General features: G+C 46.8%; 4 protein-coding genes and 1 long non-coding RNA gene across 6 annotated transcripts; 3 read left to right on the top strand and 2 right to left on the bottom strand.

The window, feature by feature from the left end:
• The first annotated feature begins 1,934 nt into the window (after nt 1–1,934).
• LOC109771763 (coatomer subunit alpha-3) lies at nt 1,935–7,211 on the top strand. The gene is made up of 3 exons (XM_020330462.4): nt 1,935–2,329; nt 3,211–3,705; nt 3,947–7,211. The coding sequence occupies exons 1-3, from the start codon at nt 2,122–2,124 to the stop codon at nt 6,898–6,900; spliced, it is 3,657 nt and encodes a 1,218-aa protein (XP_020186051.1). The 5' UTR covers nt 1,935–2,121; the 3' UTR covers nt 6,901–7,211.
• Nucleotides 7,212–8,963: 1,752 nt separating this feature from the next.
• LOC109771776 (uncharacterized) lies at nt 8,964–9,691 on the bottom strand. 2 transcript variants are annotated; one of them, XM_020330473.4, is made up of 2 exons: nt 9,366–9,691; nt 8,964–9,243 (listed from the first exon to the last, which is right to left on the bottom strand). In XM_020330473.4, the coding sequence occupies exons 1-2, from the start codon at nt 9,545–9,547 to the stop codon at nt 9,225–9,227; spliced, it is 201 nt and encodes a 66-aa protein (XP_020186062.1). In that variant the 5' UTR covers nt 9,548–9,691; the 3' UTR covers nt 8,964–9,224. The 2 variants fall into 2 exon arrangements, with proteins under 2 accessions (XP_020186062.1, XP_020186063.1); XM_020330474.4 differs by having other exon boundaries at nt 9,362–9,689.
• Nucleotides 9,692–13,611: 3,920 nt separating this feature from the next.
• Nucleotides 13,612–16,308, top strand: LOC109771762 (formyltetrahydrofolate deformylase 2, mitochondrial). The gene is made up of 8 exons (XM_020330461.4): nt 13,612–13,787; nt 13,867–13,979; nt 14,363–14,513; nt 14,657–14,730; nt 14,836–14,995; nt 15,357–15,455; nt 15,540–15,626; nt 16,010–16,308. The coding sequence occupies exons 1-8, from the start codon at nt 13,707–13,709 to the stop codon at nt 16,154–16,156; spliced, it is 912 nt and encodes a 303-aa protein (XP_020186050.1). The 5' UTR covers nt 13,612–13,706; the 3' UTR covers nt 16,157–16,308.
• On the bottom strand, nt 16,210–18,324 carry LOC109771761 (uncharacterized). The gene is made up of 6 exons (XM_045228075.2): nt 17,887–18,324; nt 17,331–17,715; nt 17,103–17,249; nt 16,939–16,988; nt 16,742–16,799; nt 16,210–16,652 (listed from the first exon to the last, which is right to left on the bottom strand). The coding sequence occupies exons 1-6, from the start codon at nt 18,322–18,324 to the stop codon at nt 16,417–16,419; spliced, it is 1,314 nt and encodes a 437-aa protein (XP_045084010.1). The 3' UTR covers nt 16,210–16,416.
• On the top strand, nt 17,477–19,416 carry LOC141021410 (uncharacterized). The gene is made up of 3 exons (XR_012182714.1): nt 17,477–17,737; nt 17,833–18,349; nt 18,720–19,416. It is a non-coding gene; the product is annotated as an uncharacterized lncRNA (long non-coding RNA).
• The last annotated feature ends 96 nt before the right edge of the window (nt 19,417–19,512 follow it).

The following is a 19,512-nucleotide window of genomic DNA, read 5'->3' as shown; positions in this document are numbered from 1 at the left end:
CAATCAAATCTCGGGCAAGTAACATTCCGATGACAAAGGGAATAACGTATGTTGTTATTGCGGTTTGACCGATAAATATCTTCGTATAATATGTAGAAACAAATATGAGCATCGAGGTTCCGCAGTTGGTTATTGATCGGAGATGTGTCTCGATCATGTCTACATAGTTCTCGAACCCGTAGGGTCCGCACGCTTAACGTTCGATGACGATTTGTATTATGAGTTATGTGTTTTGGTGACCGAAGATTGTTCAGAGTCCCGGATGAGATCACGGACATGACGAGGAGTCTCGAAATAGTCGAGAGGTAAAGATTGATATATTGGACAAAGGTATTCGGACACCGGAATGGTTTCGGGACGTTTCGGATATTTATCGGGGTACCGAGGGGTTACCGGAACCCCCCGGAAAAGTAATGGGCCTTCATGGGCCATAGGGGAGAGAGAGAGGGGAGCCCGCAGGGTGCCCCCCCAAGGGAGTCCGGATTGGACAAGGGGGAGGGGGCGTGGCCCCCTTTCCTCTTTCCCTCTCCCTCTCCTTCCCTCTTTCCCCTCCATGAGAAAGGAAAAGGGGGGGGGGGGCGAATCCTACTAGGAGTGGAGTCCTAGTAGGACTCCTCCCCCTTGGCGCGCCCCTTGGTGGCCGGCCTCCTCCTCCCCTCCTTTATATACAGGGCAGGGGGGCACCCCAAAGCACAACAGTTATTCTCTTAGTCGTGTGCGGTGCCCCCCTCCACAGTTTACTCCTCCGGTCATACCGTCGTAGTGCTTAGGCGAAGCCTTGCGCGGATCACATCACCATCACCGTCACCACGCCGTCGTGCTGACGAAACTCTCCCTCGACCCTCTGCTGGATCAAGAGTTCGAGGGACGTCATCGAGCTGAATGTGTGCTGAACTCGGAGGTGTCGTACGTTCGGTACTAGATCGGTTGGATCGCAAAGACGTTCGACTATATGAACCGCGTTATACTAACGCTTCCGCTTTTGGTCTACGAGGGTACGTGGACACACTCTCCCCCTCTCGTTGCTATGCATCTCCTAGATAGATCTTGCGTGATCGTAGGATTTTTTTTTAAATTGCATGCTACGTTCCCTAACAAAAAGTTGGATCATTCGGTACAAGATAATCACCAGTCATGCATTCTACACACTCCAAAAACTCATAAACATTGGAATGGCTTTGAGAAACCAACGTAGTTATATCCCTCCCATCACTAAGAAAAAGATACAAACGATAGGGGTGGCCCTCGAGAACCATTGGATTGGAAAGATGGATGGATACACCATTCAGAGTAGGTCTAACATGCCTTCAACACGCTCAGAGCATCGTTTCCTTGGCAGAACGACAATCACATTCACATGGTTGTGACGGGCCCCTTCCCCTTCCTAATAATGAAAAAAAATCATTAACAAGTAAAATTAGGAGAATAGAGGGATGTGACTTTTGTTTAGGTAAACCGGCCACACGTAGCCTCCGGGCAACTCAATGAGGCATCAGGCGACAACGGCCATAAGTCAATTTTTAGGAGCAAGTTAGGTTGTGCCAGCAACAAGGAATACGACGAGGACAATGAAAAATGGACGACGCGATGAAAGATAATGGCAGCAATGGTTGGGCAATGGCAATGGCTGTGAACGAAGAGGGAAGCAAAGGCAAGGGTTGACTAAATGACGTGTCTTTCGTTGGCTTCGACAATCGACACACCGTTGTGTCACTGACATGCCGACGGCACCTGTGAGTAAGACAAAGTGTGTCATTTGTGCGGAAGTGCCAATAAAAATTGTGTCTTTTGCATGAAAAAAGAATAGTGTGCAGGCAACGCAAAGCGCTGGCTGTGCCGGGGATCCAACGGCTGGGGAGGGCCCGGGCCGCGCTGGACGGCGCAGATGGAGCGGATTAGGATCCCCACCCCCACCACCACCACGTCTCGGCGAGTCAAGTAGGAGGGGGGAAAGAAAAACCCACCCAGCCCAGCACACACATCTTCTTCCTTCTCCGAGATCCAAATCACCAAACTGACCAAGCGGCAGCCCAGATCCACCCACCCCACCCCTCTCCCCCTCTCCCTCTCTTGCTCCCGCCGGTGGGCTCCGCCGCCGGAGAGGGAGGGCGGCGAGGCGCGATGCTGACCAAGTTCGAGACCAAGAGCAACCGCGTCAAGGGGCTGGCCTTCCACCCGCGGCGGCCATGGATCCTCGCCAGCCTCCACAGCGGGGTCGTCCAGATGTGGGACTACCGCATGGGCACCCTCCTCGACCGCTTCGACGAGCACGACGGCCCCGTCCGCGGCGTCCACTTCCACAAGACACAGCCGCTCTTCGTATCCGGAGGTACTACCCTCCCTAGATCTCTCCTCCCCCGCCGCTCTCCCCTCATCCCCGGATCTGGCCTTGCCGACCGCTTCCGTCGATCAGACGGCTCCGCTCCCAGCTCATCAATGGCGGCGGCCGATCCCGGCCATTCAGACATCAGCCCACCCTGGAACAGACACTCTGATCGTACTCCAGTGTGTCCGATGAGCAAAGAAGAATCGGACCAGATCTGCTTGTTCATTCTTGTTATTTCTACTTAGCAGTGTTGTTGCAACTGGTTGGTAGGTTCTGGGTTTCCATTTGCATGATCTGGGATATACTTGATGCGATTCCAAGTCCTACCAAGTAGTGACTAGTATTATAGCATTATAATCTGGAACCCCACCTAGCAGTATTCTAGCTACTTGCCAGTCAACTCATCTTATGAGCCCACAAACACTGACCCCGACCGCACTTGCAGTGATTTTTCTCAGTATTTATGCAAATCAGGAAGAACAGATCTCAGTGGCTATAAGCGTGCTTTCTACTTACTAGCTTTTTTTTCTTCGATAAAAGTTATAGTACTTATTAGCTGTGTTGCAACTTGTGATGAAGTTGTGGGTTTTCTGTGCATACTTTGTGGTGCTATGTGTCATGCGATTCTTGGTTCTAATAATAAGTATTGACCAGTTCATGTTAACATTCTAGCAAATTCATACTCTCTGCTATGGTTGGGCTGTAGTTGCGAATGCATACTCATACTCTCTGCTATGTTTCCTAATTCTGCCAAGTACTAGCAAATTCATGTTCACATTGCAATCCTAAAACTAAGCCGTAGTTGCGCATGCTCTCTGCTATGTCTCTTAGCTGCAGCAATGGGTTCTTTCTGAGACTTTTGCTCTTTGGTTGGTGCATTGCAGGTGACGATTACAAGATCAAGGTGTGGAACTACAAAACCCACCGCTGCCTCTTCACGCTCCACGGCCACCTTGACTACATCCGCACGGTCCAGTTCCACGACGAGCACCCGTGGATCGTCAGTGCCAGCGATGACCAGACAATCCGTGTCTGGAACTGGCAGTCACGCACCTGCGTGGCCGTGCTGACGGGGCACAATCACTATGTCATGTGTGCTTCCTTCCATCCCAAGGAGGACCTGGTCGTCTCAGCGTCTCTGGACCAGACCGTCCGGGTGTGGGATATTGGCGCGCTCAGGAAGAAGTCGTCGTCCCCAGCCGACGACATCATGCGTCTCACTCAGATGAACACTGATCTGTTTGGAGGCATTGATGCTGTGGTCAAGTATGTCTTGGAGGGTCATGACCGTGGGGTCAACTGGGCATCGTTTCATCCCACGCTGCCACTTATTGTTTCTGGGGCAGATGATCGGCAAGTGAAACTCTGGAGAATGAATGGTAACACTGTTGATCCCTTCTCAACTTTGCACCTTTTTTTCTGCATGGTACCCAACAAGCATTCACATGCCAAGTCACAGTGATGATACACAACAAACTTTCATGTGCCAACTAATAAATAGCATGCTACTATTCATCTACATTTTATTATGTTAAAAAGTATGTTTTGTCTTGCTGTTTCGTGAACATTATAAAGTTAGTTTTATCTTGCCATTTCCTGAGTTTAGATGTTTATGAACAGATACAAAGGCATGGGAGGTTGATACTCTTAGAGGTCACATGAACAATGTCTCCTGTGTATTGTTCCACGCGAAGCAGGACATCATTGTATCCAACTCAGAAGACAAGAGCATCCGTGTCTGGGATGCCACAAAGAGAACTGGTATCCAGACATTCAGGCGGGAGCATGACCGCTTCTGGGTCCTTGCTGCTCACCCTGAAATGAATCTTCTTGCAGCTGGTCATGACAGTGGCATGATTGTGTTTAAGCTGGAGAGAGAGCGCCCAGCTTTCGCCGTTAGTGGTGATACAGTGTTCTATGTGAAGGACCGCTTCCTCCGTTTCTATGAGTACTCAACACAGAAAGAGGTCCAGGTGGCTCCGATAAGAAGGCCTGGTTCAGTCAGCTTGAATCAGTCACCAAGGACATTATCATATAGCCCAACTGAGAATGCTGTCTTGATCTGCTCTGATGTGGATGGGGGCTCATATGAGCTTTTCATTGTTCCTAAAGATTCTGCTGGCAGGGCTGATTATTTGCAGGATGCAAAGAAGGGATCTGGTGGTTCTGCAGTTTTCATAGCCCGGAACAGGTTTGCAGTCCTGGAGAAGAGCAGCAACCAGGTTTTAGTGAAGAGTCTTAAGAATGAGATTGTGAAGAAAAGTCCTCTTCCTATTGGAACTGATGTTATTTACTATGCTGGAACTGGTAATGTATTGTGCAGAGCTGAAGACAGGGTGGCCATCTTTGATCTGCAGCAGCGGCTTGTTCTTGGTGAACTCCAGGCATCTGCTGTTAAGTATGTGATCTGGTCGAATGATATGGAGTCTGTTGCGCTACTCAGCAAACATGCTGTGGTCATTGCAAACAAGAAGCTTGTCCATCGCTGCACCCTTCATGAAACCATTCGTGTAAAGAGTGGTGCCTGGGATGAAAATGGTGTGTTCATATATTCCACTCTGAACCACATCAAATACTGCCTTCCTAATGGGGACAGTGGCATTATCAAAACACTTGATGTTCCTATTTACATAACCAAGGTTGCGGGGAACACCATTGCCTTCCTGGACCGTGATGGAAAGAACAAGATTATTACAGTTGATGCTTCTGAATACATTTTCAAGCTGGCGCTTCTACGGAAGCGCTACGATCATGTTATGAGTATGATTAAGAACTCACAGCTGTGCGGGCAGGCAGTCATTTCTTATTTGCAACAGAAAGGATTTCCAGAAGTTGCTCTCCACTTTGTGAAAGATGAAAAGACCAGATTCAACCTGGCTCTTGAAAGCGGGAACATCCAAATTGCTGTTGCTTCCGCAAAGGAGCTCGATGACAAGGATCACTGGTACAGGTTGGGAATCGAGGCTCTGAGGCAGGGAAATGTTGGTATTGTTGAATATGCATACCAGCGGACAAAGAATTTTGACAGGCTTGCTTTTCTTTATCTGCTAACTGGTTACTTGGACAAGGTGGGCTTCATGTCTAAGATAGCTGGCCAGAATAACAATTTGATGGGCCAGTTCCACAATGCATTGTATCTTGGAGATGCTAAGAAAAGAGTTGAGATCTTGGAGAATGCAGGACAGCTACCTCTAGCATATGTGACTGCTGCCACTCATGGGCTCACTGAAATTGCCGATAGGCTTGCTGGTGAGTTAGGAGAAGATGTGCCTTCTCTACCTGAAGGGAAAACTAGATCACTTTTAATCCCTCCAGCGCCTCTCACAGCTTGTGGTGATTGGCCATTGTTGAGGGTGATGCGTGGTATTTTTGAGGGTGGACTAGATGCTACTGGGAGGGCAGAGCAGGAGGAAGATTATGATGATGCTGGTGGTGACTGGGGTGATGAAGACCTGGAAATTGTTGATGCAAGTAATGTGATAGAAAATGGAGATGCTGGCCATGCCGATGAAAGTGAAACAAATGAAGAGGATGGGGATGAGGAAGGTGGCTGGGACCTTGAAGATCTGGAATTGCCGCCGGAGGCAGATACACCAAAAGCTAGAGGTCCGGAACGCTCTGCTTTGTTCGTGGCTCCCACACCAGGCATGCCTGTCAGTCAAATTTGGACTCAGAAGTCATCTCTTGCTGGGGAGCATGCTGCAGCTGGGAATTTTGACACAGCAATGCGTCTGCTTAGCCGCCAGTTGGGCATCAAGAACTTTGCTCCTTTGAAGGCTTTGTTTCTTGATGCGCATATGGGCAGTCACACCTTTCTGCGTGCGTTTGCAAGTGCTCCAGTGATACCTATTGCTGTTGAGAAAGGCTGGAGTGAATCTGCCAGTCCCAATGTGAGGGGCCCACCTGCACTTGTGTTTAGCTTTGCGCAAATGGACGACAAGCTGAAGGCTGCCTACAAAGCCACAACCGAGGGCAAGTTCCCAGAGGCACTGAGGCAGTTCCTCAACATCCTATACACCATCCCGCTCCTCGTCGTGGACTCACGGAGAGAGGTCGATGAAGTGAAGGAGCTTATCGAGATCGTGAGGGAGTACGTCCTTGGTCTCAGGATGGAAGTCAAGAGGAAGGAGCTGAAAAACGACGCCACCCGGCAGCAGGAGCTGGCGGCATACTTCACCAACTGCAAGCTGCAGAAGGTCCACATGCGCCTCGTCCTCACCAGCGCCATGGGCCTCTGCTTCAAGGGCGGCAACTACGCCACCGCGGCAAACTTTGCCCGCATGCTCCTGGACAACGGCCCGAACGAGGCCCAGGCGAAGAAGGCCCGGCAGGTCCTGCAGGCCTGCGGCGACAGGAAGGACGCCCACCAGCTCAACTACGACTTCAGAAACCCGTTTGTCGTCTGCGGGGCCACCTTCGTCCCGATCTACCGCGGGCAGAAGGATGTCTCGTGCCCCTACTGCGCGTCCCGGTTCGTGCCCTCGGTCGAGGGTCAGCTGTGCAGCATATGCGAGCTCTCGGTGGTCGGGGCGGACGCCTCGGGCCTCCTCTGCTCCCCTACACAATCGAGATAAGATAAGTGGCGACGACTTCGCCCCCGTGTTCATCATGTTTGTATTATCTCCAGTTCGAAGACTGTTGTGTCAGTTATATTCTACCTACCAGAGATTTTTATCACCAACTTGCGAGGAATAAGTATAGTATAATTGCGTCGTTTCTTCCCCCTTTTTTTGTGTCATCGATCGATCGTGGCCTGATGCGGCTGCGGTCGGTCAATCAACAAACGGTGTAGGATTTTTGGACAGACACATTTTTTAGGGCACAATGATGATGTATTTAAATCGGGATTTCGTTATATGATGTACTGCCTACCGTGTTTGTGTAATGTTTGGCTGGTATTCATTGCCTTTTGATCCTCCTTCACTCCAAATAGCTGTTCTTTTTGTGTCTTTGGTTGCTGTTAACTGTTTCTCCTCCCTCTTATGCATTGTTAGTGAGCAAGCCCTCTAGAGGGCTTGCATCGCCTGTAGGTAAAAACTTGTTTTCTCTGAGCAATAATAACATGGACTCCGTTAAATTGTCGCTGGCCACCGACGACGAATCATCAAGCGCATGAAATTCCAATCTCCACGACGAATCATCAAGCGCGCAAAATTGCAATCTCGGGGACTAAATGAGAAGTTAAAGAAAGTAAAGTTCCACAATATACCCATAGCGCTGGCAGCGTGGCTGCGTCACTGATGTTCCCAGTTCCAGGCTCACTACTGCCTTGTGATGATGATATCTATCAAAGTTGTACATCTATGCATAGAGAAGAAAAAACTCATCCACGCTACTATCCAGCATGCACACCAGTTGTAATACATCACAATTCCACATTCAGACCAATTAGGTACAGCATATAACACCAGTTCAGCGAACAGATTACAGATGCCAACCGTCGTCCCAATACAAACCAAATAGGCGCGCCCTTTACTGAAAAGAATGTCAGCACAAGAGCATCCATCATGCATGATCTCTGCTTTGCTCCCCTTATAGAGTAACCGAGAACTCGACCGTTCCTCCCCAGTCAGGACCAGCAACTAGATATATAACCATAATGTTTCCAATCTCCTATTTTTACCGGGCCATGAACATTTTATTTCATTCTTCCTTTATTAAGATTGAACATCTTGTTTCCAGTCTTCTTCGCTAGATTACCGTATCTTGCCAAGCACACTCTACCCATTTCCTACATACCAGGAACACCATCAGACTTTAATTTATGTTCTATTGACGTCTTCAGATCCGCTGAACCAGGCTCAAGAGGTTATCTACATTTACCAGCTCTAAGTTGACAGCCCCGCCAGGCAGAGTGTCGCATACAAATCGCATAAGTTGGATAAAAGAGCACTGAATTATGCATCTCTCTGCTATATCACCAGCCCCAACACAATGCAAACTCAAATCTTAGTAAAGCTAGTTCATAATAAAAGAGCAAACTCAAATCTTAGTAAAGCTAGTTCATAATAAAAGAGTGAGCTGAATTGATGCGCATTATCCGAAACAGTCACTTGCCTATGCCGATCAATTGCAACAACCTACTATATGGTTAAAGCATATTTACCTCTCGTGCACATAAAACCTTGGGGTGTCAAAAACATAACACAGAACTGAAGGGCCTCGTGTTCTATTCAGATAGCTTAATCACCAGCTACACTGTAAGGTGAACTCAACCAATACGTATCAGCACTAAAATAGCCACAGGCTGATGCTAAGAAATTGCAAACTTAAGCATAACCGTGGAAGTATATCATACACAGCAAAATGCCAAGTCACCTACCTAGCGCACAGCCGTGCTAAAGAAACAACAATCTTCCGGATACTTGAGAGATATAAGAGGGCAATACCAAAACACGGTACCACTGCCATCCAAGTTAAAAGGCGGCATTCAGTGAGCAAACTACAATCGAGATTAGGTACATTACAAAGTAGCCAATCAGTGAATTCTTCTTGATTCTGTCTAACCATAGATTCATATTGTAAGCTATAACACATTTGCGATTTATCCATCACGCAACGCCAACAATGCTACTGTGATCAGGATAAGCAATGACAACAAGCAAGCTGATTGTTCAGGGTTGCATCCCCAGGACCATTGACAAAAACAACAACTCATTGGATTGCATTGCACAGAAGTACACACCAGTTTGTTTCATTTCACCACCAAAAAAAATTGCTCAACTGCTCAGAGACAGACACACTACAGATACAGATTCACAACTGAATTTACTACTTGTACCGCATCAGAGACCGACCGCGGATACAGATGGAGTTTCCTCTCTTTTCTTGTACTCCTAGAATGGAGCTGGCGCTACCAGCTAGAACAGCACCAAACGAAATGCGAGCGCGCGGGCCATCAGAAGAGGCCCTTGTTCCTGCAGGCAAACGGAGAGCGGAACCGAGTCAGCAAAGCGCCAATCTTTCAGAGCGGCGGAGGAGGGAGGGGTCGCCGGAGCGGAGGTGGTTGGAGGGGTAAAGAGAGGCAGAGCACACCTACGTCTGCTTGGAGAAGGAGGAGGAGGGGGCGGCGGAGGCGATGGAGGAGACGGAGGCCGCGGCGGAGGAGGAGGAGGAGCGCTTGCTGCGGAAGATCATGTAGGCGAGCGGCAGCACGACGCCGGCCATCATGATCGCCGCGCCCAGCAGGTACCTCGCCGGCGACGGCGCCTCCAGCTCCATGGATGGATCGCGGCCGGTGGGTGGGTGGGTGATCTGGATTTGGAGGATTTGGATCTGGAGACGACGGGGTTCCAACTTCCGACTGCTGGTGGGTCGAGACGACGGCGGACTGCAACAACTCGGCCCAGGCTCACGCCTCCACCGCGACGGAAGCGGCATAACGGAGTACGTTTCCTTGCGAGGGAGGCGGCTTTCTTTCTTTTTGTGCCTACTAAAAAACCATAGGTGGGCCAATGAGTGAAATATCAGGTCAGACAAAATGAGTGGAATTTATAGAGGCTTGGTTTTGCCTTTTTACCGTTTCTTGACGTGCCATGGGTGGGTGCCAAGAAGAAGAAGAAGAATAAGAAGATTGTTGAATTACGTTGTGTGATTATTAAATGTGGGATGGTATGTGAAGAAAATACAGTGTCTTTTGGCGTTTTGGGGCTAAAAAATGCATTCCGCAGCCGATTTCATTAGTAGAATCAATGTAAAGCAGATAAGAATACGAACATGTAACTAATGTTTACCACCAGTGTGTTATGCTTGGTGACATGCAATAGATCGCTTGTGTGTTGTAAAATGCACACCAATATTTCTTGTGTAACAGACTAGTGATTCATTGGAAATCTGAAGAAGAAATTGGATGTGTTTTTTATATGGGACTGCCTGGAACTCAGCTAGCTGAGTTATAGTATGGTCTTAATCACCTGATGTCATGAACTAGTTGTGTCAGCCCGTTTTCTGTTTCTGAGTTTGAGCGGAAGCCCGTTTGTTGTTTTCCCGGCCGTTTTCTGTTATTCCTTTATAAAAGCCTGGAGGCCCAAGTGATTTGGCGCACACATTTGTCGCGCTATTTTGCTCTGTTTTTGCTGTGTTGATGGTTTTCTTTGTTGATGGTTTTTCCTGGCACCTGAGCTCACATGACCCCAGGCAAAAAAAGGGATTGGTCGCTACTCTTTTTCTCGTTGGGTTGGGCCAGATTTTCATTAGCTATTTACTACACATGTACAAAAGAAAAAAAACATTTTAGATGGGTTTGTCATCACGTGAATTTGGGCTGAAAAAAGAAGATGCATTGAGATGAAAAAATCGACCCTAAAAGACCGTGAGTAGTAACTATATTTAAGAGAAAAATAGCCAAGAATGTTTTTAAAGAATTGTGGCCGGATCTGAAACATGCAATTGCAACTTGATTTACAACTTGCAGTTGTGACCCCGGTTAAAAACTTGCAGTTATGCCCCGACTTTGAATACTTGCAATTGCGACCCCACTTAAAAACTTGCAAATGGGACCACATTTAAAAACTTGCAGTTGCGACCCGACTTGAGTAATGGTGTCATTAGAATAAGAAGGAAAACAAAATAAGACACAAAAAATATTAAATGAAAATGAAAAATAAAATATAAAAAATAGATGAAATATGAAGATTGAAAAATAAAAATATAGAAAATACAAATGAAGAGAAACACAAAAAGTGAAAGATTAAACAGTCAATCCCCCACAAAGAAAAGCCTGAACAGTCAATCTTTAATCTATCGTAACGAAATAAATATTAATCTGAAATAAATGAATACACTTAATTAGGAAAATTAGGAAAAGGAAAAGAGTGGAACAATTTTCTACTAAGTAGTGAATAAGAAAATTTTAAAACTAAAATAACAAAATAAAAATAAAAGCAATTAATTCAGAGGGAAACAATTAATCAGGAGATAAAAAACTGAAAAGGAAAGTCGTTAGAAAAGAGCTGAGCATGGCACCTATGGTCAACAAATGACAATAACATGATTCAAAAAAGAAAATGACAATTACATGCAAACAGCTAGCAACGATTCACATGGGCTCCCCCTGTACGATTCAAAAGAGGAATGCAAACAGCTAAAAACGATTCACATCCTTCGATCATCCTCTTTCTTTTTTTGGTTGGGTAAAAAAAAAGCACACGTAGCCCAGCTCCGTAGACGAAAAAACAAAAGCCAGCACTCATGCACATGGGGTGCCCGCTGTACGAGACTGCAGCCGCGTCCCTCGGACGGCACAACGCACAACGACGACAAAATCTCGTGCGTGGCGATCGGACGGTGAGAAAAGTGACTGAGACCATAAATAAAACTCAGCTAACTGAGTTCCGGTAAAACCGTATATTCAAGCCTAATGATATTAGGGGTACACTTACGAGTTTTCCTGGAGTAGGGGGCAATAGCCCCCTATGAAGCTCTGCCACTGCATGCTTGCATTGGTAATAGGCTGGGATCAATAAATTAGCACTTTCTCTTTTCCTGGATATGCCCTCAATTAGCTTTGGCGGTGGCGAACGTCGAGTTCATCCTCGCTAGCCTCCTCTACGGCTTTGACTGGCAGTTGCCGTCAGGAGTGGAGCCGGAGGATGTTAGCATGGAGGAGGCCGCATCATCTTCCACTGGAAGACCCCACTTCGGGTTGGTATAATATAGGCACATATTTAGATTTATACATCTTTTATAATAATAGTAATAATATACATCTTTTAGTATATTAGTATATCAGCCGGAAAACCACTAATTTCTTTAGATTTACACATCTTTTAGTATTATAATAATAATATACATCTTTTAGTATAGTATAGGCACAAACACATGGGAGCAATTTCTTCTTCAGATTTTCTAATGAATAACTTTACACGAGAAATATTGATGTGCACTTTACAACACAAGCGATCTATTCCATGTCACCAAGTATAACACACCATTGGTGGTAAACATTAGTTACATCATCTTCTTCTTCTTCTCCTCCTCCTCCTCCTCCTCCTCTCGGCCCTTGTGAGCCAAGAAAGCACTCCCCCGCTTGGATCAACGAGTGATTTCAGGTGGCATCACTTGCAAATGAGCAAGTGCGTACCAGCATAACATTACTCAAAATAGAGAAGAAGAGTTCATTAACAGGTAGATGTCAAAGTGGAACGATTTGGTAGCTTGAATTTTGGGCGTATGCTATCATAAACATATAGATAAAAAAACGTAAAATTGAAAATGCGATTGTTTGATAGACCCTACAAAAGGAAACACAAGAACATCCAATCTCGCAAATTCTTTTTGGAAGGGTCTACGTAAGGCTTACACCCACATGAATGATTTCTGCTATGCCAAAAAGATGGGGGGAGGGACCGAGGGGACGGGTGGGCAAGAGATTACAGGGGGCACGTCAGAGCGCAAGGTAGAGATCACAAGCCTTGCCCACAGAAAAACTAACCGCAGAGAAAGCGGGAGAAACAATGACGCCGATATGAAAGAACGAAAACAAAGAGGAAGCTCGATGCAAGGGAATCTCTGAAGGGAAAGAGATCACTGCAATTTATTTCAAAGAATGGAATCATCCAGTAAATCGAAGATGGTTTTTACCATACATTCGAAACCCTTTGAAGCTCATTTAAACATCCATTATATCTAGAACCCTTGGTAAAGAAATCTCCTTTCTTCTCGCCAACCGAGAGAGAGAGAGAGAGAGAGAGAGAGAGAGAGAGAGAGAGCGAGCTCCGTGACAAAGAGTGGTTATTCTATCCCGTGAATGTGTCCATCGCTCGTGGTTGTTTTGAGATTCATGCTATTTTTTTCATGATTGTTGTTAAATTTCGTCTCGTTTCACAATGTTTCGTTAGTATATTTGGTTTTTGCTTGTTTGAACGTGTATCACCATGTTTCATTGTGTGCCAATAAAAATAGAGTGCACTTTCTTTGGAGCTGGTTAACTCATACGCGACGGCACAAATGAACATCAAGATACATTCTGAAATAAGAAGAAAACACCCGGTGCAAAATGAGAAGGATCTGGTACCGTCTATGAGTGCTTTGAGATGCGTGTTTTTTTTTAATTCAGTGCTTTTCGAATTCGTCATGTTTCAAAGCTCTACATTGTTTTTCCTTTCTTGAGACTTTATCATTGTTTTTTTTTCTCATACACTTTGAAACGAGAGGAAAAAACCGGAACGGAAAGCTTTTGAAACACGGCAAATTTAAAAAGCAATAAGAGAACAACACGAATCTCAAAGCAACATGGTGCTGTGGTGCGATCCAACACCCACACCCACCGGACCCGATCTACTCCACCAACCAGCAACGAACGAACCCAGATTAGAATAGCGGCGCCGATGGGTGGGCTTGGCGCCACCACCACCACCGCCACCAACCGCCCCCGCCAGCCATGCTCTCCCTCGCCCGCCGCCCGCTCTCCGCCGCCGTCCCCGCCGGCAACCTCCTCGGCATCCACCTCTTCCAGTGCCCCGTACGCCCCTTCTCATTTTTTCCCTCTCTTCTTCCTCTCGGAGCCGATGTGAGTGAGTTTCCTGCATGCTGTTGGCCAGGACGCGGTGGGCATCGTGGCCAAGCTGTCCGAGTGCATCGCCTCCCGCGGCGGCAACATCCACAGCGTCGACGTCTTCGTCCCCGACGACGCCCCCGTCTTCTACGCCCGCAGGTACTCCCTCACCCCGCCTCCCTGCCGCGCCGCCTCCATTTCCCACCTCCCATTTCTTTATCCACCTACTACACCAGCCAGTCTGTCAGTCAGCCCGACACCTGTTCGACGAATTGCACATCAGCCCCTCAGTGGCATTACAGATTATGCAGTACGTAGTACTCTCACCCTAGCCTTCTCATGGCGATGGCGGCCCGGGTGAAATCACTCTCAAAACTTTTTTTTGTTCCCATCACAATCTCCTGTTCAGTTCCGAGCCGTACTCTATTCCTGCGTTAGTTATACATTACAAAAATAAGATCAGCGAAGTGTCTCTTCCTTGCGAGCAAGTTATCCCTAGGAATAATGCGCTTCTCTTCAGCTCATGTGCCGCCAATTTGCAGTGAGTTCACCTACAATCCAAGGCTATGGCCGCGCGACATGCTTCGCACCGACTTCCTCCATCTGTCGGACTGCTTCAATGCGCAGAAATCCACTGTGCGCGTACCTGACATTGACCCCAAGTACAAGATTGCAGTCCTCGCTTCGAAGCAGGTTCGCGGTTTCGTACCTCTTCCTTGCACTTCATCCGGCAATGATTTCTCTGTGGAATTGATGCCTTTAATGCCACATGTCAATGTACACATCTCTCTTTGTGTAGTGATTTTGACAAGTATGTTTTCGTCTTCTTCTTCTAGGACCATTGCTTGTTTGACTTGCTGCATAGATGGCAAGAAGGCAGGCTTCCAGTTGACATTCATTGTGTGATAAGGTGTATGAATCATACTTATATAATTCTTTCTTCGGGCTTTGTTACTTTTTGCTTGTCAGAATATGCTGTTCCTGGAGTTTATATGCTCTTTGTTTTCTTGTACAGCAACCATGATCGACCTGTAGATAATCATGTGATGCGTTTTCTCAAGAGGCACGAAATCCCCTATCATTACTTACCAACGACTTCTGGGAATAAAAGAGAACAAGAGATATTAGAATTGATTGAAGGCACAGATTTTGTTGTGCTGGCAAGATATATGCAGGTAGGCTTATTTTGTCACGGTCTCTGTTTTCCTTTTCTTTTCCCTACATTGCAATGGAAAGAAAAGGGCGCGCTAGCGTCTCATATTTGTATAAAAGGTTTGGACTGATATTTGGGTATTTCCTAGAGTTATGTATGATTTCTGCAATAAAGTTCGCAATATGTGCATATTTAGGAGATCGCTATTCTTGTATCTCTATGGGGCATATGAATATCTTTGTCTTTGGCGCCATCAGGTGTACAGACTTTATATTATTCTATACTACTAACACGCAATACATATTTCTGCCACACAAATATTGGTCACAGAAACTCCTTTTCTTCAAAAAATATTGGTGACACGAATCATTCTTTTGTCGCAGGTAATGTCTGAAAGCTTTCTTAAATCATACGGGAAAGATATTATTAATATTCACCATGGCCTTCTCCCCTCGTTCAAAGGAGGAAGTCCTTCTAGACAGGTATTGAAATTGTTACATTTGTGAACCTGATCTGAACTTTCTTTTCTTTTTTCAATTTATTTACAATTGTCTAACTTCTTTCAGGCCTTCAATGCTGGGGTGAAGTTGATTGGTGCAACTAGCCATTTTGTTACTCCCGAACTTGATGCTGGGCCAATAATTGAGCAGATGGTACTAATATTTTTCGCATAATATTGAACTTAAGTGCCACAACTGTCTATCTGTCATTTACAAACTCCTCCTGGTCTCAGTTTTTATGATAGTTTGGACATGAATCAAATCATCAGTTGGGTGTTAAATTGCTTTCTTTTCACCACTTGGGCTAGTATCTCTTCAGGTCGTTCCCCTTGTGGGATTTGTTAGCATCCACCTGTGTCCAAAATAATGTCATGCTTGGTCACTTTCACATTACAACTGCTGTGGCATAGTGGCATTGCCTGCTTAGTGAAGATGCACATGCTGTGCTGAAGTTTTATTAAACCAATGCATTTTTATCCCACTTATTCCAGCTGGGAATTAGAAATTTAATATCTTCTCCTTTGCATCTGATGCAGGTTGAACGGGTTTCTCACAGGGACACATTACATAGCTTTGTTGTGAAGTCTGAGAACCTTGAGAAGCAGTGCCTAGCAGAAGCTATCAAGTCATACTGCGAGCTCCGTGTGCTACCATATGAAGTGATGAAGACTGTTGTGTTTTGAACCTTTTTTTTATTATGAATTCTTACGATGTGTATTCTTTTTCCAAAACTAGCAATACATTATTCTTTTGTTAATATATTCACGTCGAGCCATTAGGTGTATCTTAACCTGGGTTGAACTTATGAGAATAATCAAGCAGTGTTACTGTTACATACCACCTGCCCAAAACATGCTTTGACATTTATTGCGTACACTGATGTTGCAAAGCACGCATCCTAATACACCCTCTGTCCTGCAAAATTTGGGTTCATGTACTAACCCTAACTGCACCAGTTGAGTTTTAGTGTTTCTAGCCTGTGCCCTACTTGTTCAGCTACATCGACCTGCTGGAGCAGATTTTGCACGCCATGAACCCAGCTCTGTTTACTGGTGCTGCTCTCACACTTGAACTCAATCAGGCCCTGTGCTGTACTCAAGCCAAAGCAGCATGTCTCTGGTAAACATTTCCCTGGCTCAGTCCACTCTGGGAGCTCACTGTATACCCCGTAAACGACACCTGTAAGTATTTTTAAGCAAAAGGTCAGTATTCAGATTCAGGAAGCATTGCCATCAGGTGTTACTTCTTGAGATAAAATTTAAACCTACTTTTGTTGTTTTTTGAAAGCGCACCTCCAATGTGTTTGCTCTTCAGCTTCAGTATGACCTGTATTTATCCAGACTTACTGTTAATTGATATTCGGTTGTACATAATGTACATCTATTCACCAGAACTGGCCAGAGTTATATAACTGTAAACCTTTTGTGTTATATTACAAATGAAGCAATGGAGGAAAATTCCCTACCTGTGACCTCTTGTTAATGTAGATTGACACCCGTCTCTTGTGTAAATCCCCTGATTCAGAAACAAAATATTTGAATGTCAGGTCTCTTGATCATTCTTCAGAAGTTCAGATTTTATTCTATCAGAATGTAATTAAAATTTTCCCGATGGTTTAGTATTTCTCACCTTTTCTTGTGCGTTTTAGCAGCTTGCCTTCCTTGCACCAGATATCAGGACTCGAGGACAAAGGGGCCTTCTCATAAGGAATGACAGTGGCATTGCTTCTCGCCTCGCGCTGGACCCTCTTCTTCAGCGTCGCAGCTCCTCTCAAAGCTTTGCACACAATATCATCAGGAGGCACACAATAACAGCAGATGAATTTCAGTGTGATGACAATTTATGGGGATTTCTCACCTGTCGCCGCGGCCGCTGTGAGCGTCATCAGATCACCCGGGCCCGCGACACCGACCGCAGACCGGACAGCAGAGGACACCTGCTCATGACCTGCCCCTGCAAGCTGGGCTGCCTCAGCACAGTGCGAAGCCAGCAACTTGGTGGCAGACGCCATGGCTGCAGCTATCTTGGAGTCCTGGTTGTCCCGGCTGGTCGCCGCAGTGACGGCTGCCACCGCGGCGGACACCTGGGCCACGGAGACCATGGCGTGCGCCTGGGCCCGGTCGGCGCGCGCCTTCTCCTTCCTGCCGTGCCTGGCGGTCTCCTTGTGCTGGAAGTACCATCTGGTCACCGAGTTTGAGTGGCGGTGGCAGCTGATGGAGCTCCTCCCTGTTACATGATCTAGCTGCAGAGCAGAGATGCTTTGGGTAAGTAAGAGCATTTAGATCAGAAATGGTTACAAACTGTTTTGCATCTGAATTTGTTGTTTCCAACTTGATTGACACATACGCATATGTTGCAGAGCAGAAAAAGAAGGAAAGAAGCAAGAGACGGCGTGGATTGATTGGTTACTTACATGTTGCTGGCGCTGGAGCTGTTGACCGGAAGCGGCGAGGAGCTCGTAGGAGGAGGTCTCTGTGTCCAGTATGGTGGCCGGAAGAAGGCTGTCGGCGGGGGCGAAGAAGCTCCGCTTGGTGGCCCCTTTGAGCAGCAGGGCCTTGGATATCTCGTCGGCGGAGACGCTCCAGGACCTGGACAGGTACTCCATGGGCTCCATGGGGGTCTGCGGCGGAGGCACCGATGGTGCGGGCATATGCTGCTCATCCACGCCATGAAGGGCGAGAAGGAGAGCAGGAGGCATGCCCGGCCGTCTCTTGCAAACTCTCTCCATCTCCATGGGCATGGCCAAGAGCAAGCAAGCAGCAGGCAGCAGCTGAGTGTGTGCGAGTGTGTGACTGAATGGTCCTTGCCGGAGAGCATAGCCACAGTTATAGGAGAAGCCGAGGAGCGGCATGAGGAGGGAGGGGGACAAGTCCCAGGTAATGTTTTCTGCCTTGTCCCCCCTACCCTACCCGTAATGATATGATAGTTTGGTCATGCATGCATTTGGGAGGAGACATGCATGGGTCCCTTCCCGGTCCTGTCCCAAGCTGATGGGAATGGGATGGAAGGCTCTTCTCGTGTCCTCTACTGTGCTCCGGTCAACCTCATTCCCTCGTGCTCATATCCATATTACTCCTTCTCCCTCTTTAGTATTAGTAGTGATCTAAACGGTCTTATATTTCTCTGCCAAGGGAGTATCCGATCCATATTACTTGTATGTATCCGTAACAAAACGTGTCAAGTCTAGACAAATCTAAGACAAGTAATATGGCTCGAAGGGAGTAATACCTTTTTTTTTTGTGTTAGGAGAAGGAGAATCAGGTGATGATAAGGCTGACTAGCTAGGTTGGCGTTGGCAGCAAGTACTTTTGTGGTAGGAGAAGATGCATGCCATGATGAGGGTTGAGGGAGGGGGTAGGTGGTCCTCCAGGATAGCATTTGCCCGTGCGCTGCACGCCTTTTCTACTGCCGCTGCACGGAGCTCAATTGCTTGCTTGGTCTTATCATTTGATTTGATTTCAAAAGACGAACCATTCTTTTGGGGGGCGGTAACGGCCACTGCAAGAGTGACAATTCTCCCTGCCTCCGGGGCCGGGTCAGAAGAAAGTTTTCCCACATAAAATATTGTGGGGTGCGGCGGGGTCTACCTACTATAGAATGGTGAGACTCACCTAGCTAGGCTCCTCACCTCGCGTGGCAGTATTAGCCAGCCTTTTGATTTGATATGAATATATGATAGTCGATCGACCAAGGTGAACACTCAAGATCACCCGCTTGGCTTGCCACCTTTTACCTTTTGTTGCCAAAGAAAAAACACTTGCCCTGACACATGCTTCAGCGAGTCTACTATACTGTTACTACTGGTACTAATTTGGCGGGCAGGAGCAACGACACAGCACTGCCTGTCGTGAAGAGAGAGGCCGCATGCATGCAGCTTTGCAGGTGCCTGCTGCTTCCTTTCCTCTCCTTTCCTTGTGAATGAATGCGTTCCCCTTCTGCGTGCAAAGGTGCCTCCCTTTTAAACGCATCTTATCTTCTTCTATCTTCTCTTGAAAGTATGAATCATCATGTCTGCCAAGGCACCAACCCATACGTGCAC

The sequence above is a fragment of the Aegilops tauschii genome, chromosome 4 (assembly GCF_002575655.3).
Source record: "Aegilops tauschii subsp. strangulata cultivar AL8/78 chromosome 4, Aet v6.0, whole genome shotgun sequence".
NCBI lineage: Eukaryota > Viridiplantae > Streptophyta > Magnoliopsida > Poales > Poaceae > Aegilops > Aegilops tauschii.
Note: the sequence above shows the minus strand (reverse complement) of the source record. Positions and strands in the feature narration are given on the sequence as shown.